The 18,228-nt window shown below is 45.4% G+C and overlaps 1 protein-coding gene across 1 annotated transcript; it reads right to left on the reverse strand.

Moving 5' to 3' along the window:
* Positions 1-856: 856 nt before the first annotated feature.
* LOC144124109 (uncharacterized) lies at positions 857-17,747 on the reverse strand. The gene is made up of 12 exons (XM_077656771.1): positions 17,644-17,747; positions 16,768-16,892; positions 15,782-15,894; positions 15,231-15,359; positions 14,285-14,384; positions 13,530-13,630; positions 11,877-12,026; positions 10,224-10,373; positions 9,106-9,375; positions 4,869-5,069; positions 2,826-3,716; positions 857-1,789 (listed from the first exon to the last, which is right to left on the reverse strand). The coding sequence occupies exons 1-12, from the start codon at positions 17,745-17,747 to the stop codon at positions 857-859; spliced, it is 3,267 nt and encodes a 1,088-aa protein (XP_077512897.1).
* Between the last annotated feature and the right edge of the window lie 481 nt (positions 17,748-18,228).

The raw sequence follows: 18,228 nt of genomic DNA on the forward strand, positions 1-18,228 counted from the left end.
GCGATGTATTACGCATACAGTTCTGGAAAAAATACTGTTAGTTATTCGACAGCTGTGACAAAGTTCGAATTTTCATTTGAAAAATTCCGGTTTTCATTTTCAGCACCAATAGGAGGAGGGATCCGCATTCCATGCTGTGGTGCGCAGTCTCGAAATCTGAACAGCTTATAATGCTATCTCTGCTATTGCCTACGCACTATCGGAACTTTGAGCTTGTTACCAGGTAGGGACAGCCTGTTAGTGCAAGAGGTAATAGAGAATACTATGCACCGCGGGGTAGTGGAAGCTAAATAGAAAAAAAGCTTGCATTTCTTGAAAGATAACAGCCCCACAGAGAATAGGATGCCGTAGACGTCGAAAGCAGGATACTATTTCACTGCGCAGCCTCTAATTAGAATATTCTTGGTTGGAAGTATGCTCCCTTTCTTCCTTTGGGTGGCGCTGCGTCCCCTGGCTTCACACCTAGCTATTTGGTGAAAATTGTTTCCTGCAGTAGGACTAGTTACCTATGTCGCTTATGCCAGAGAGCTTGCCACAGTAATATAAGCATACGCCAAAAGAACCTTCGAATATAGTCAGGCTGCGTTGTTCAGAAGAGGCAATGATCTAAACTGGCTCTAAACTGCTCTAATCTGCTCTAAACTGGCATTACTTAAGAGAACACACTTGTCCGATTTGTGATAAACGTCGCTGGGCAGAAATATCTCCCGGTTTACAAAGAAAACTCGACAAAATGGTAATATGCAACCTGATGTTTTGCAATGAAAACGACTTGTCCAGAAGCTCTCAGACAGAGCAGGACCATCTGAAGTGCCAGATGAAAGAATAAGGCACAAAAAGAAAAAGTTCCAAGCTGTCATTTATTGGGAGCGCTCTGGTGCTCAGGTTCGGTGGGAACCGACAACGTGCCGACAGCGCCGGGCACGCTGGGGGCCATCGGTGATGCCCCGAGACTTGCCTCCTCTTTTTTGAGAAGTTTGTGGCCTTTTTTGTGATGCTTATGCTTCTGTTCTTGCTGCTGCATACCTTCCGCGTTTACAGGCAGCTTCTCGCCATTTTTTAACTGGGCTTCCTTAACGGCAGGGTTAGGTTTACCTCCAGCAGCGGAGCCAGGCAATTCCGCTTTGGACGTCGAGGCTCTCGGCAGCTCCCTTGAAGACCCTGCACCTCTTTCTGCATCTGCCTTTTCGAGCCTCCAACGCTTTTCCTTCAGCACGGAGATGACGTCGGGTTGACGCCGTTGTTCGCCCGACTCAGTGGAGCCTGAAGGCTTCCGGTTAAGGGAAGGCTGGTCTTGGGCAAGTTTACTGGGCGGTCCTGCAGCAACAGCTGGCTTGTCTGGCGGTTTCTTCCCAACTTGTGACGTTATCTGCGGTTCGCTGTATGAAACTCTCTTGTGAACGCTTCCTCCCGTTGTCGTTTTTGTAGCGAAGGAGGATTTCCTCAATGTGGCCACGTCATCTGGCCCGACATTCTTTTTAGTTTTCGGCTGGCCCTGCGCATCTTTTGGCGCACGTGCTGAAGATTTCTGCGACAACGCCGTACCCCGCTTGTGTGCTGCGGTTCGGAGCGTGGCGGCCCTCCGCGAATGGCTGGCAACGGAAGCTCGTCGTGAAGCAGTTTCTGCGCTTTGGCCGACCTTTCTTTCGAGTTCGCCAGCCATAGACTTGTCCGGCGCTTGTGTATCCGCCACTGTCGGCGCTTTTATTCCGCTGGCCACATTTTCGGCAGTTTCTTTAGGAACGGTAGGAGCTTTGTGAGCAGCTGGCCAAATGTGTTTCGACTGTTTCTATGGAGTAAAAGAAAATGATTCTTTGTGTGAATAGTGCGCAACTTTTGAGTGACGCTAATGTTTGTTATTCAAAAGAATCTGTCGTAAACGTAGAACCATTTTCCACTCTGCAGGCGTTGCGACCTCCAGATTCTTCAAATCTGAATCCAGCACCGATGATGCTGCTACCACAAGCTACGGTTAACATGAAATATAAATTTGTAACGTGTAGGTAAGTAGATTTTATTAAGCCAGCAATGTTTATTTCTGATATTAAGTAAAAAAAGCGTCATTTGCCAAAAAGCACCAGCATGCACACGCAAAACCAGCCTTGAATAATGGACAATTAGGAGCATTTGCACCTAAGAGAATTACGAGAACTGAAAATGTGCACTTGCATCTACAGCGGTTTTCTCAATTTGCAAAATATATTTGGCTTAGAATAGTGTCCCGCCATTTGTATACACAGCGCGAGGGGATCCTCTGCCTGAAGCGCGAACAACTGGGCCTCATGTCAAAAATTTGCAATATAGCCGCCGTGGTGGCTCAGTGGTTATGGCACTCGGCTGCTGACCTGAAAGACACGTGTTCGATCCCGGCTGCGGCGGTAGAATTTCGATGGAGGCGAAATTCTAGAGGCCCGTGTACTGTGCGATGTCAGTGCACGTTAAAGAACCCCAGGTGGTCGAAATTTCCGGAGCCCTTCACTACGGCGTCCCTCATAGCCTCAGTTGCTTTGGGACGTTAAACCCCACAAAACCAAAAAATTGTAATAAAGGTTACAAGTGCGACAAACAACGAATGATACGAAAGATACTGGCGAAATTAAGTATTCATCATTTTACCTTTTTTCGTCCGCACGACGAATGCACGAAGTAATTTATCTTATCTTAAGGCTTCCGTTAATGCGTGCACGTTCGCACCCGTTGAATTACGAGAAGCACACCAAATATGTTAAATCAAGAATGGCAGTGAAATCAGTTATTCTAACACTTGCATTCGGGCTTGTTTAATATTGCAGGGTGCAAAAATTTGCAGAATGTAATCCGTTTACCTTTTCAGTGACATGCTTTGCTCTCTTGGGGCGAGGAAACTTGCCAGGTTCATTGCCTGCAGTCTTTCCCCCAGGAACTTGTGCAGCAGGGGATTGCTGTCCCGGCTTCGGCTTTTCGCTCGATGCAATGTTCTTCGCAAAACCTCCTGCAGAGGCTCCTTGCTCAACAGGCAGGGGCTGACCTTTCATTTTCAGTGGCTCACCAGGTCCGAAAAGCGCTTGCTGTCCTCGCAGCCCACCCACTGGTACATTAGCGCTTGCCCCTTTGCGATTTCTGATTTCCTTCGACCTGATTTCACTCGCCGTTTTCTGCCCTGCGCGCCCTGCTTTTTCGACGGCCGGTTCGTTGGAAGACTTTGACGAACCTCGTACCCGGATGAAGACGTCGCTATCCAGAACTTTATCTTCGGCAGCGGACGGGAGAGGTTTGTTCAGGAGCAACAACTCTTGGAGGCTGGGACGAGACTGCCTGGACCTCGTCTGCAACCCTCCTTGCTCTACTGCAACATCGACGTCCTTGCCGTCCACTCTATTTTTTGACAACTCGGCAGCAACTGCCTCACGGGGTTCTTGGGATTTAAAAGCGTCTGGACCTTCTCTGGTCACTGGTTGCTCGCATGGAAACTTCCTGTTTTTTATCGTCGCCTCTGGCAGCGGTTGCTGAGATTCCTGCGGCTTTTTGGTCAGCATGTTTGCCGCGTCCTTATTGAAAGACCCTAGAGGGGCGTCGTTGGGCGACTTTTTTTCTTGATTGGTTTTTGTTGAAGAGGCACCGACAACTTTGTCGCCGACTATTGGTTTTTCACTAGCAAGAACTTGTCGCTCAGCTTGTGCTTTTGAGCTTAACTCCTCATTGTGCCGGCGATTGTGGACTGCGTTGATTGGAGCGACCTGCACAGAGAGGAAAAAATAAACTTATTTTATTGAAAAATTGGCAGTTGGCTACTTCAGCATGGTCTTCGATTTGGATGTTGGACTGCTTCTTCCATAAAATTTTTATATGATTTTAAGCCCGCAATTTTATTCAACATCCACCACTTCGGTTTTGCTCAAAAATAGCCAATGAAACAATGACAACCTGCGGCCAGCACATCCCGCCTTGAGACGTCGCATTAAGTTTTCACGTACTCGAGTAAGTAAGCTGTACTTGTATCTATCATTGTTTAAATGCGAAACTTTTCAGCGAAACCAGAGATATGTAACACCATTTAAAAATTACAAGTGAAAGGTCCTCCTCACTTCATATCCTTCCTCCATGTCGCTAGTTGTTAAGGTGCCAGTTCAAAGCCCGGAAGTTGTTGCTGTTGCCATAGTGACATGGCTCATACCCACGCAGGGGGATTGCCCAGGGTTCATGAGGAGGACCAAAAGAGAGAAAAGTGGTAGAGGAAAGGCAGGGAGGTTAACCAGAAGAATGTTCCGGTTGGCTACCCTGCTCTGGGGGAGATAAACTGGTTGCAAGCTGATGCATGTTGTTAGTATAAGAAATCAAAGATTACGGTAAAGCTGGCTTCTTTTCTTTCCTTTCTCCCCGTAACGAAAAATGCCCTCACCACAAAAATAAGACTATATAAACACCATAGTAATTCTAAGACAGCATCTCGTTCTTGTCATTTTAAATAAAAGAGGCAGTGAAAAAGATAAAACTCAGCGAATGGACCATATTTTAGGCGTATTAATAAGCCGCACGAAATATGACAAACAACTGCGACTACGTAATGGCACCATTGCAAGCTTGCTTTCACACCGTTCACATCCAGCGCTCCTTATTTGTCGAATTATGTTTTTTTTTCTTTTCCTACTTGCGTATTTAGTAGCCAACTAAGTACAGCGTTTATCCAAGCTTTCCGTTTTTTTTTGCGTGTGCCAACAGAGATCTCTCCTGACGACTGAAATATGACGTCAACTTTATGTGGCTGCTTATGTGCCAATGTGTGTTGCGGAGTTTCTCTGTTAACGTGCTTACACATTACAGTCAGCAGATATCTTTAGAGTTCCCGCGCGCGATCACTAAAGCACTCCTATATAGGTACGGCCGAGTACCTTTTGGGGAATGTCGCTGGCTTCGGGGCTTAGTTGTGCTGGCGGCTCGACAGCGGCTGCGGCCGGAGTAAGGATGACGCCGGGAATCTGCGAACTCTCCTGGAAGGTGGGTACGCTCGGCGCTACTATCCGGGACACAGCAAAGGCTTGAGGACCAGACGTCCCTGTACCTTCCGCTTCCAGAAACAGTCGCCTCGGATCCTGTAAAATCATAAGGGAGCGAAAACTTCACGTCATGTTTGCAACTGTGCGGGTACGGGATGCTGGTTCGGTGTAATGGAAAGAAACAGGGCGAAAGCGGTGTGATTAAAGGAAATCATGCCAGCGCTGGCTGGCAACTGGAGTTTATTCCCAAACTTCGACTGTTTCTTTCCGTTACGTTAATTTACACTGTGGTCACGGCGCCCTTCGGCAAACAAAGTGTTCAGAGTATTAGCTTGGCTGACACGATAAGAATGGAGGGCTTAGGTTTTAAGTTCGCCGCTAAACGCACGTGTCGTAGCAGAACTTGCTGTTGGAATAGATGGTTTCATGTTTAGTTTTTATTTTAAAGGTTTCAGATAAAAAAAGATACATGACGCAACACGAAGGAAGATGACAGGTTGAAGGAGTGTCTTTGTCCTTCGTGTCTCGTATATTTTATTTATTTATTTATTTCAAATATCTGCAGCGCCCGAAGTCATTATTGAGGGAGGAGGGAAAATATATGTTTCCATGACGTTCACATAATAAAAAAAAGAATATATATTACCATACAAAAAAACCTTAACAATACCAGCAAAAATGGCAACCTTGCAAGCTGTTAAACACAACAGAGCCCGAAACGACGCTTGTTTGGCGTTAAATAATATTTTGTGGCAGTTAGGAGGGGGGTGCGCACCATTAAAATGAAAGTTGTATCGTAAATAAACGAGTGCCTTAGCCCTTGTTTTATCTCTTTGCTTTTAGCTTCACTCCTTGTGTTGTGCTTTTACACCGCCATATCGGAGATTTCGGCCGACCAGCAGAAGATGCCCATCGACACCATATATACAACCGGTTTTCTTTATCCAAGAAAGGCAAGAACTGTCGCATTAAGGCTACATTATATGCAAATCAGAAGATGAACGCGGAAGAGTCCCGAGCCTCTGCGACAGTTCCATCGTACTTTAGTCACTTTTCACGGCTCTACGGTTTTTTATTTTTTGCTCCTTTAGTGCATGTTTCGTTTGAATAGATATGCGTTTTCTGCAATGTATTTCCTAGTTTTGAGACAGCGCTTGTCCTATTTTTTTCTTCTGGCAAGTCGTACATCCAAGCTGTTGGGTAATTATGACACTTTGCTCTAAAATAGACTTAGCGGTAGTCAAGGGCAACATTAAAGTTCCCCGAAGCATTTTAACCCGACGATGCAGTGTGCACTTTAAAACATTACGCTTTAACTTTGTGCACAGACTTCCCTCTTACGTTAACTGCCGCTACCATAAAGAGCAGTTCAGAAGGCCGACCGATGGGCGGCAGTGGCTTATCAACAAGGTGCTGTGAAGAGGCAAAATAGCCACAAAGGACATTGCTACAGAATAGCTACTCGCCCGCCGACTTGCATATTCAGCATATCCAACAATGCAAGTGCCCGCGAGCGCGAGCAGCGATAACAATATCATTTTGTGTGTATATTGTCAGCGGACACGACACGTATACCTTGCCGCAGGCATCTACTGCTAAAACAAGCGAGTGCGACTCGAGCAGCTTGTCGCAGCTCATCGCATCCTTCATGTAGCGTCGCTTCGCTAATTGTGGTGTAAAAATGGAGCAGATGCTGCTAGGCTTGCACCCGAGTGTTGTCCCTAATAGTCAAACGCACCCGTCACTCTATAGGAACAGGCAGACATCCTCAGAAAAATTAAGACTAGAAATCACCTCACCCACTCATGCTCGGAAACTTCGGACAGAGTGATACATCATCATCATCATCATCATCATCATCATCATCATCATCATCATCATCATCATCATCATCATCATCATCATCATCCGCCTGACTACGTCCACTGCAGGGCAAAGGCCTCTTCCATGTCTCTCCAATTAACCCTGTCTTTTGCCAGCTGCGCCCACCGTATGCCAGCTAACTTCCGAATCTCATCCGCTCACCAAACTTACTGCCGCCCCCTGCTACACTTGTTTTCTCTTGGAATCCACTCCGTTACCCTTAAGGACCAGCGGTCTTGCCTTCGCCTTACAAGCCCTGCCCAAGCCCATTTCTTCCTCTTGATTTCGACTAGGATGTCATTAACCCGCGTTTGTTCCCTCACCCACTCTGCTCGCTTCTGGTCTCTTAACGTTACACCTATAATTTTTCGTTCCATACCTCGCTGCGTTGTCCTTAACTTCAGCTGAACCCTTTTCATTAGCTACCACGTTTCTGCCCCGTAGGTGATTACCGGTCAGGTACAGCTGTTGTATGCTTTTTTCTTGAGGTATATTGGTAAACTGCCATTCATGATCTGAGAGAACCTGCCATATGCGCTCCAACCCATTCTTATTCTTTTAGTCATTTCCATCTCATGATCCGGATCACCGGTCGCTACCTGCCCAAAGTAGACATATTATTTTACCACTTACAGCACCTCGCTACCGAGTGTGAACTGCTGTTCTTTTGCTAGACTGTTGAACATTACTTTGGTTTTCTGCATATTAATTTTGAGCCCCATCGTTCTGCACTGCCTGTCTAACTCATTAAGCATTGCAATTCATCTCCTGAATGACTCAGCAAGGCAATGTCATTAGCCAACTGCAGATTATTTAGGTACTCTCCATTAACTCTTATCCACAACTGTTCCCAATTCAGGCCTCGGAATACCTCCTGTAAACAGGCGGTGAATAGCACTGGCGAGATCGTGTCTCCCTGCCTGACGCCATTTCTTATCGGAATTTTGTTGCTGACTTGATGGAGGAGTGTGTAAAGCTCTTCTACATCCTGATTCCGCAATGCCTGCATGACTGCTGAGGTTTCCCCTGAGTCAAATGCTTTCTCGTAATCAATGAAGGCTATATATAGGGGTTGGTTATATTGTGCGGATTTCTCTATCACCTGATTGATAGTGTGAGTATGGTCTAATGTTGAATATCTTTTGCAAAAACCTGCCTAGTCATTTGGTTGATTAAAGTCTAAGGTTGTCCTGACTATTAGCGATTACCTTAGTAAATACCTTGTAGGCAACGGACAGTAAGCTGATCGGCCTACAATATTTGAAAATTTTGGCTATCTTTTCTTATGAATTAAGGTAATGTCAGCGTTGTTCTAAGGTTCTGGTGCGGTCGAGGTCATAAGGCATTGCGCATATAGGCTGGCTAGTTATTCTAGCACAATCTCGCCTCCGTCCAACAGATCTGCTGTTACCTGGCCCTCAGCAGCTGCTTTTCCTCTTTCCATTGCTCCTAAGGATTTCTTTACATCCTCTTTCGTTACTGGCGGGATGACGCATTGATGTTCGATACTGTCTCTCTCATTAACGTTAAAATTACAATGGCTACTGTATACATTTGTGTAGAACTCGTCGGCTACTTTAACTATCTTATCCATATTGCTAGTGACATTGCCCTCCTTGTCTCTTAACGCATACATTTGGTTTTTATTTACCTATGCTTAGTTTCCTCTTCACCGCTTTTACATTACCTACGTTCCTTAGAGCATGCTCAATTCTGTCCATGTTGAACTTCCTTATGTCGGCTACCCCTTGCACTTGTTTAATAACTTCGATAGCTCTGTTAGTTATATTTTGTCTCTAGGGCTATACGCCCTCATTATTTGGCGTTTCTTAATCAGATCTTTCGTCTCCTGAGATAGCTTGCTTGTATCCTGTCGAACCATACTACCACCTACTTCTATCGCTTGACTCCGTAATGGTAGAAGTGAGATACAGCCCACTGTCCCATCTCTCCGCAAGTCAGAGTAGCTATAGGAACATATTATATACTCATGTAACGTTCCAACTGCTTCTCTTTACTTCCCTTACCCTTCCCTTTCGTTTCGGAGTGCCTGTTGGCTTCGTCACTACGACCAGGCGGATGACTAACAGGCCCTAGCGAAGAAAGCGCTCTTTCAAGGGGCTCTGTTCCACCGGCCTCCAGAATCTCCCCCCCTCCCACCCCCACCTCTCCTATTAGTTCAGAGGTCTGCATAACGTAAAGAGATTAGTCACTGGAATTTTTCCAGCGACTCTAATACAGATAGCAGATTGGCGCCGTGTATACTTACGTCAAGGGCGGCCAAGGCCTGTTGCTGTGCCAGTCTGTCGCGCGCTGCGGACTGCCGCAGCGAACTCAGGCGTCGGGGAGCGTGCAGCGTGCCGGAAAGCGATGCCACTCCCATCTTGGCCCTGCGAGCGGCCAGGCTAGAGGTGCCCGTGCCCGGTTCGGCGTACTCTCGGTCAGTGACGAACGTCATTGCGCTGGCCATAAACTCTGTGCTGGACGACGAAGACGAGCTGCTGGCGTGCTTGGACTTCTTGGACGACCGGCGGAGAACCTACCGAAAGAAGGATTCAGTTGTCATGAAATGTGCATGAAAAAAAGTGGCAGCTTTTAATGCCGTTTAGCTAGTTCAGTCGACAGCGCTTATGTGCACCCACACGTTCAAATACTCTCTAAAGTTAGCGCACGCTAATATGGCGTTTAAGTATTTTTTTACTGTGTCCAGGAAGTAAATTTCACGTCCCTAAAACACTACTTGAATAAGGACTAAAACTAAAATAGAATTCAAAGCGGCGTCTAAATGTATACGGCACGACAGCAAGCGTGATGGCGACGATGGTGATAGTAAACGGGCGTTTTTTGCATTTCGGCTTCTCCAAAATGCATCTGTCGCTTCCAGGGATCTAACGCGAGTTTGAGCTTAACAACACACTCCAGAGCAACCTAGAGTTACTCTGGTTCACTTACCACTGCATCGCAAGTTCACAAAGTAGTCGCCGTGAGACACTGATTCATAGGGTGTATGCTCTCTGTGGGCGGCGGTTTGCAATTTACCTGCCTCGAACAAAATGCTCATGCTTTGAAAAGTCTACAGACGTTAATTTGAATTCGCTTAACTGAGACCTGCGATGACTTTGCGCAAAAGCTTCGGCCTTGTCAACTTGCAGTAAACTAAAGACTTGTCTTGTTACAAACTTTGGAAAATTAGAATTTTCGAGAGGGTGCTCATTCGCTACAAATGAACTCGCTTTGTCCACATGTCACGGAAGGCGAAGATCCTGAGCAAGAGGTTGAAGCCTTTGAAGCATTATCTCACTCCGATTAAGAGATGAGGAAAATGATATTCGCCGAACGACCAGAAAAAACGAACACCAATAACAAAAAGGTTGCGTATGGGATTGCCTGTCGTGCTGCTCGTGGCTTGTCGGAAGTGCCCCTTTTCTTGACGTCAGAGTCGAAGCCCTTGACCACGAGCGTCTGCCGGTAGACCATGGCGTCCTGCCAGCTAACCGGAACCCACGTTGGCAGCGGCATCAGGCAGCTGCTGACGGACTGCGCCGAAATGGTAGAAAGGAACGCGCCCTGAAAGTTTGTTCTTCGTACGAGAGAGTGAGGTAGAAAGGTAGGGCGAACTAGGTCTACTACGACGAGGCCACAAGGAAACTAATTAATTATAACATTGATGAAACACTTTTCGCCGAAGTTGGCAGTTTATTATTTCAATGGTGGGCTTGCAGCGGGCTGCAGCAGGATTAGTGCGCTGCAGCGCGAGTGCTGCAGGAATAAATTTTATGGACAAAATTTTTTGTTCGTGCAAGGCTCTGTCGGATGATCCCCTTCGTGACTGTCACTAATATGGCTACGGAGGCCCTCCACAGAAAACTCTCACCATGCACAGTATAAAGCCCCCTTTAGAGTTTCCTCAGCTCCCCCTCCCCCTGTTTCCCCCTTACATCTCCTCCGCCGTTGAGCTAGTTGAGAGCAGCTCGTGACGAATCACATGTAATTATGCGATAAACGGTGGGACCAAGGAAAACACGAAGAATTACACCATTTATAACTAAAGAGGGCGTTTAGCTCGATATTTTTTATGTTATAGGTGATTTTAACGCGAAATATAGAAGAAAGGGCACGACAGGCATCGTTGGAAAAGAGAATGATCAGTTTAAACAACACCGATATCGTGGTGTATGCTTTCCATTGCAAGCATGCGTCAAAGGAAGCATTTTCATCATAGTGCTCGCTGCATCATCAAGAGATTTCATTTTTGAGTGCAGATTTGGACACCAGAGTTCTTTTCGAGACGTAGTGAAGGAGAACACATACGCTGAATGTGAATTAGGAACGTTTATTACGCCACATGAGGTCCCCTGACCGCTTTAGACAACACTGAACTTCAGTTATTACACCACATTCAGGTTTCATTTTTTTTTTGAAAAATTCATCTTTCTTTTTATGTCCTAAATACCTCGAACATTCAGAAATACGTTTTAAAAAGAATTGTGTTCCTATCTTACTTATATTAGAAGTACCGTGCAGTTAGAGGTGATCGGTTCCACGTCAGCCGACCAACACCATTTCCTTCTAGTATGTAGAACACTTAATCCCCACCCCCCACCCCCCCCCCCCCCCAATTAAAAAAAAAAACGTGAAGGTGAATGACAGAACAGTGGGAGGGCCACCTAAGCGCATATATTTTGCTTGGTTTTCTCGCAAAAGGAGCCTCGTCAGAGCCTTTTATTCCGGTTAACTTGGACGAAAGTGCTCTCCGCGTTAGTTTCGCTGGTACGGCCACCCCCGACAATGAAAGCGGTATTATCTTTAGAGAAAGTAACTGCGCACAGTAGCGAGTACAGTGTTTTGCCTTGCAAGGAGGGCAAAGACTGCGATGATTTCGTCCTTCCCCCTTTTCCACTTGACATTATGGACGTCATAACCATCTTGACTTTATGGATGTCATAACCGTACCCCTCGCAAAACCTCCCTAATTTGGCAGTCCAGCGGTTAACAAGCTCTTGGCCTCCAAAACTTAAGGTGTCTATTAGGCTTGCTCACCAGATTTGTTTCATTCATGAAGACAATGGCGAACACTGGAATGCAGCTGAGTTCAACGAGATCAAACCACGTGATGATGCCGTAAATCCAAATCGGGTATTGACCCAACCCCGTCCAACGCTGAGAGGTAATCTTGGCTGAAAGCAGGGTCTGCAAGAAAACGGCGTACATTGGTTACGTGAGTTTCGGTAATCTCGTAAACAAGAGGAATCTCGTTGTCACTGTATTTTTGCAGAACGCGCATGCAACTGTTCTCAGGCTTACTGTGGGTGCACGAACGACAACAGAGGGTTTTAGAAGAGAGACACGTACTAGCATAGAAGTATACTGGCTTAGCGGACGACGCTATACATCTACGCTAGTAACGTCTCCGCTATGCTAAAAACCTGATATATTAATAATCAACGCTGTGCTGTGGTATTTATGCGAAAGCAGAGAACTAGAATATTTATTGTGAGGAACGTGGCACGTGCATATGTCTCTCTATTATCCCTACTTCAGGCTTATGTGTGGCAAATTCTGCTGCAGAGCAAAACCACCTTCAGAACAGTAAAGCCTGCGTACATTGCAGCACAAAATTTTGATTTACTGGCACTAAGTAAGCAAAGTAACACTGGTCGGATGAATTTATTTTCAGTAACCGAGAATAGATGATTTCGTACTTTGAAGTTCGATGGTACTTATAAAGCATGAGAAGTTTAACATTCCAGTAGTTGAGACCGGATTCACATCCACAAAAACTGCCTAAACAAAGCGGCTGGCCTGTTAGTACGCTGAAAAAATTTCGAATTGAGCACAGAACATCAGACGAGGACGACGCAAGACATGACTGAAAAACACTAACCGAACTTTTGTGCCCTCACAAACGTTGGAATCGCAGAGCGGAGGAGAAACATAAGGAACCAAGACGCTGAACTGTAAAGATTAGCTACAAAATAGCCACTAACTAACCACAAGTTTGCATTATGCAGAAAACAACGTTATCACTCTTCACAACTTCCATCATCCTTCAGTGGTATTCGGCGCTTAATTTCAAGACGCTGTTGCCAGTACAATGCCATGTCGCCTTGACCTCTGCTTTACTCGTGTGACATAATCATGTGCTACGATATGCGGTTAGTTAGCGCTTGCCAAACGTGTCTTCCGCCGTTCTCGTCTGGTATGTCTTGCTGAATCCCAGGATATGTTGCCAGCACAGAATCTTGACAGCGCATGTTCCGCTTTTTTCACATCGTACAATGAGACGCATATAGCACCTGCGGCATATTACGTAATATGCTGCCTTACTGCCTTAAATTTCAAACATTCTGTCTTTTCGCGTCGAATCGCTGTACTGTGTAGCAGCTTGTTGCATGCACCAAATGCAGAATTAATTTTAAAAAAAAACAGTGTCTAAAGTGACGTTGTTTATAGTCATAGTTTTTGAGGAATAAGGCAGCTTTTCTAAAGAAGCAGTGCTACTGCTGCGGGGAGAAGTTGCCAAAGGAAAATAACTTGTTAAGTGATAGCAGCCGTCAGCGTGTTTAAAGCATCAGCCCTGATAGGATTGCCCTCAGTTTAAGTTTATTCACCATTCTACGAAAGTGGCCTCAATTTTATGTTTTCCAATAGGTTGTTCATTCGCGGCTGGGTCTACTGCAAAGGCATACTTACAATTATCATCACCGGTATAATGGACGCCAAGCAGATCTTCACAAACACGCTACCTTCACGACCAGTCATCATCCGACAAACTATGTCGAATCGCCGTGCTCCTGCAGCCGAGAATAAGACACATGCTAGTTGTAGAATCCGCAGCTTTAACGCAACTAAGATCGCATTCACTCATTCAGAAAAGGAAAGAAAACTGAACTAAAATTTCTTCTACACGCTAATTAGCGCGAAGTGAAGGGGCAAAGTTTCTGGGTATAATCTGAGAGGAGAGAGGCAGGGTGAAAATTTGTGTACAACAAAAAGCAAGTTTCGCAACTTTTAAAGCTATTACATTCCAAGCCCCCCCCCCCCCCCCCCCCCCCGGACAAAGTCTAAAAAGCTAAATATATATTAAGCTATGTCCGGCGCTAATGTTAGCAATACATCACGGCGAAAGGCATTGAAAGAATGACTAACAACAACTTAATTGTCGCTTAAAATCAATGTAGATTATAAAAAGTCACCAAACTAATATCACCATTTTTGGGTGCTATTAAAGGGCTAGTACTATATAGTTCTGCCCCTATTATGTTTAGTATAGGTGCTAAGGCATTGGCTCACCTTCTCTACTGCATTTAACAATACTGTGCCAACCTTTGATGAGAAACGAACGCCTGCGTGATTGTTACGTAAGGATCTCCGCGGCGCAGGCCATGTAACTGCAGCTTAGCACCAAGTCTGAGTATTGACGGCTTGCATAGATTGAAGGAACGTACCATAGAACTGCAGGAACACGATGGACTCGAGGAAGAGCATGACGAAGCGCAGATTCTGGTCGTGATTGTGAACTATAATCGCGGCAATGTAGGCACCGCCCTGAAAAATACGTGCCGACTCTCAATGAGGAGAGGCCTACATCATAAATTTGCCGTGGCCTAGTTGGCCTAGTAGCTGCTGTAACAACATTACAATCAGTGTAATGTTGTTACAGCAGCTGGAGCAGCAAGAAATCTTATGCCTCAGTTGTAACTCAAAATTATGAAGCAAGAATTCATGCAAGTTTCATGACTCGGAGGAATCCGATAAGCGGACATTGGTTTCCGGCTATAGTCACACACATGATGCATGGAACCATGACTTGTGGCTTTTTGTTGGCCACGGCCGCAAACTTCTTTCAGACTGCCGATTGCCCTACTGAAAACTCATCCGCTGCCAAAGCATTCATTTTTTCGACATCACATGACCCCCTTCCTTCCACTGATTCACTGGCGAGTTGCCGCGACTAGATGCTTTTTATCCTGGCAGCATGATATCACCCTTCTTTTGATTATGATTATGAGTTATGATTTAGCATACTCTTATTATGGGGAGGTGAAAACTAACACCTATTTTCATAAAAGATTAGGTACGTACACGCACTTCGATCACCAAAAGTTTCTTGAAAAAAAAAAAAACGCTGGACTATCGCTAATATAATAGCGATAGGTATACAAGGAGCATTATTCGAGCTTTATGGCGTCCATTTTTGTCCGCTGTAGTAGTTGTTAGTTAGCTTTATGTACCTTAACTAGTACTTTCGCATTCTTCACAAGTCAGCGGTAATGAAAAAAGTATTTGCAGAGAGCTATATTGTCGGTGACCTGAAAGGATGTCCTGTTAGACTGTTCAAAAACAAGAAAGCTGCGCGAGCCATGAAGACACAGCGTTGGTCAGAGCACTCACGGGACTGCAAACGGCGACGCTGACCATTAGAAGACACACGCATATGAAGAAGTGTATCAGCGTCCGGTTCAACAAAATGAACGGGTGTCCAGCGGAGAGAACTTCGCTGACGATGTCCGGAACTATGAGCTGCAAAAATATAACATCAAAACGTATCGGACGTTGTACTGCGGAAACTTTCTCATTTCACTAAGAGAACAGTCGTCGCTTATTGCAATTTGCACTTCAGAGTACCTGCAGCGGAATACTTGCTCTACATCTAGTTCCACGTAATTGTCAATACCCACTCATACGACAGCCGCCTCAATCGTCAAGCTGTTCACAAAGACCATAAGGACAATAAATGTCTCGCAAATTCCTCAGAACCATATTTTCTCTATTCCGCTATTGATGAGTGCTGAAATCTTTCATTGCAAGCTTGTGCACAGGACTTCAATAAAAGCTTTCACTTCATGCTCAGAAAACGAACCATAAAATCGTCCGATGTCGAGGCCCGCGTTAAATAATCCTGCGTCGCTCATTCCGGCGCTCTTTCTCTCTGCCCAACTTACAAACTTCGGGAGCATCGTCGAGAGCAGCCAAAGGCAGTGGACATGGCTCCACAGTTGGTGGTACGGCACCAGGCTCATGGCTTGTGGCATGACGCTCACGACGAAGTCGGAGTCTGCGAGAACATTAGTAATAAATGCGGCAACTCGGACTACTGTGTGCGACAAGCCAGCTGGCATGTCACTGCCTCAATTATGCAGCTATCCTTCCAAGCGTAACGCTGTACAACCATAAAACAATTCAACTTTCACCTTCGATTTAACGAAGTAAAACCCCGCTGAGCAGATTTCCGTATATATATATATATATATATATATATATATATATATATATATATATATATATATATATATATATATATATATATATATATATATATATATATATATATATGTATGTGTGTGTGTGTGTGTGTGTGCGTGTGCGTGTGCGTGTGCGTGTGCGTGTGTGTGTGTGTGTGTGTGTGTGTGTGTGTGTGTGTGTGTGTGTGTGTGTGTGTGTGTGTGTGTGTGTGTGTGTGTGTGTGTGTGTGTGTGTGTGTGTGTGTGTGTGTGTGTGTGTGTGTAATTCGAAGCAGTATATATATACAGTATATAATTTGAAACTCGACGGACACACTGAGAAAAACATATAGGCGACGGCTTTACGGAGTGATCGCGCTCGCAGATTTTACAGCTGGCTCAGAAAGTGTGTATCCCGACAATGCGCTGGAACGCATGCACCAGCAAACATTTGATGGCAAGAAGCACCCCCTTCTTTGAGAAGTCAATTATATTCTTAAAGTCGCATTTTTCCTGTTGGCAGCCAGGTCTGAGCTTAAGGAGTTCCCGGGCATCTAGTTCCACGTCATTTTCAATGTCCCACTCATATGCCAGCCACCTTAACCATGAAGCTCTTCCCAAAGACCATAAGGACGAACTTGGACCATAAGCAACACTGCTATAAGCTTCGAAAGGTCAGAAAACGTTGTCTAGTCTACTTCACTCACCGATGCCGACAAGCATGCGGACATCGATGCCGACGCTCGAGGCCAGGTGACCAAGGAACATGAAGGTGATGGCTGTCCGAAGTCCCTTGGTTGCAGTGTCCGCGACAAGCACGAAGTTCACGTCCCTGTTTTGAACGAATTGGGTCGGTTAATGGCTGTCCAATTAGCTTGAGAGTGGGGCGCCACAATTGTCTCTTATTGAGCTAAAATGACGTGAGGCCGCACCGCAAGGATGTGTTTTGTTAAGCGAGATTCCTAGAGTCGCAATTACACCAGGTCGAGTCATTTCCAGTCAACGTCGAAATATGAGAAGGCATGATTCTTTTGCTACATCCTTTTATGATGAGAAGTGAGACGCTACATAATGCGTTCGGTAATATGACTGGTTTACTGATTCTGCGCTCGCAAAGAAACTTCACTGATTCTTCATGTGCAACGAAACCAGATGAAAGTTATTAAGGTGTCGTTAAATCGCGACTTCATGCTGAAAACGTTGTTACATTTACCATTGTTCGATAGAACTACCAAAGGCCAGAAAATGCAGCATAATGAAAACATGGAGGGAGTACAGCTCCGAAAAAAGTTAACAAGGCGACAACTGGGGCTAGTTGGTATTCCATAGCTGTAGTACAAATACGTTGTGTTTTACAATCATAACTCGAGACGTGCTTCGTCCAGTCGTGTCTAGTGTTAAGATTGTAAAACTCAGTGCATTTTTACTACAGCCGAGAAAGTTATTCTATACCTTTAAAGCACATTACTCTACAGTTCGTCATAAAATTCGCAGGAATTATTTGAAAGTGGTTCATCTTCCGGCGTTACAAGGAAAGCACTCTGACACTAAAGAGAGATGCACATTAGTGAACATCATCTCACCGCTGATACTCGTTCCTGAAGTCGTTGAACCGAACGATACCCAGGTACATGGAGCCGGTGACGCCAAAGCTCTCCAGGGACACGTACAGCGCGCTGCACCACATCTGAAAACAATGTTCATCATTCAAAAGCAGCTGTGGGAGCGACGACGTCGTCTCTTTTGTTTCGCACGGTTTGAACTGAAGTGAACTTGTTACATTTTCTGGAGAGAGCTTGCTCAAAAGGTTTCGGCAATATTGGCATAAATAGCTAATACGCTTTCTCAGGCGGACAGTGGGAGTATATGACGATGCTAATACTCTGTTGACTCAGTCACGGTGTACCATGCCAGGAGGTGAGGGATGGAGTGGGACGGGGGTGAAACGATTGAGTGAGAGTGACACTGTAGTGGGACACCCACGTCTTTCGAGCTCTTAGTCTGACGTCGCTCTGTACTGGGGAACTATTGCATTTCGTTCCCATCATAATTACAGCCCTGTGGTGCCCGCTCGCTGAAAAGATGACCTGTAGCTGCGCTCACTGGTTTAGTTAGACGCTCCTAAAAGCTATTGCCCGAATTATACCTTCGTCTCTAAAGCACATCTC

This window comes from Amblyomma americanum, chromosome 3 (genome assembly GCF_052857255.1).
Source record: "Amblyomma americanum isolate KBUSLIRL-KWMA chromosome 3, ASM5285725v1, whole genome shotgun sequence".
Lineage (NCBI taxonomy): Eukaryota > Metazoa > Arthropoda > Arachnida > Ixodida > Ixodidae > Amblyomma > Amblyomma americanum.

Bases quoted from the DNA above. Each gene is read 5' to 3' on its own strand.
- LOC144124109 (XM_077656771.1), bottom strand. From the start codon at position 17,747: ATGTGGTGCAGCGCGCTGTACGTGTCCCTGGAGAGCTTTGGCGTCACC. The intron at 15,895-16,767 runs GTGAGTGAAGTA...ATGTTCTCGCAG, and splicing joins CCGCATGCTTGTCGGCATCG to ACTCCGACTTCGTCGTGAGC. The intron at 1,790-2,825 runs GTAAACGGATTA...TTTACTCCATAG, and splicing joins CAAAGCATGTCACTGAAAAG to AAACAGTCGAAACACATTTG.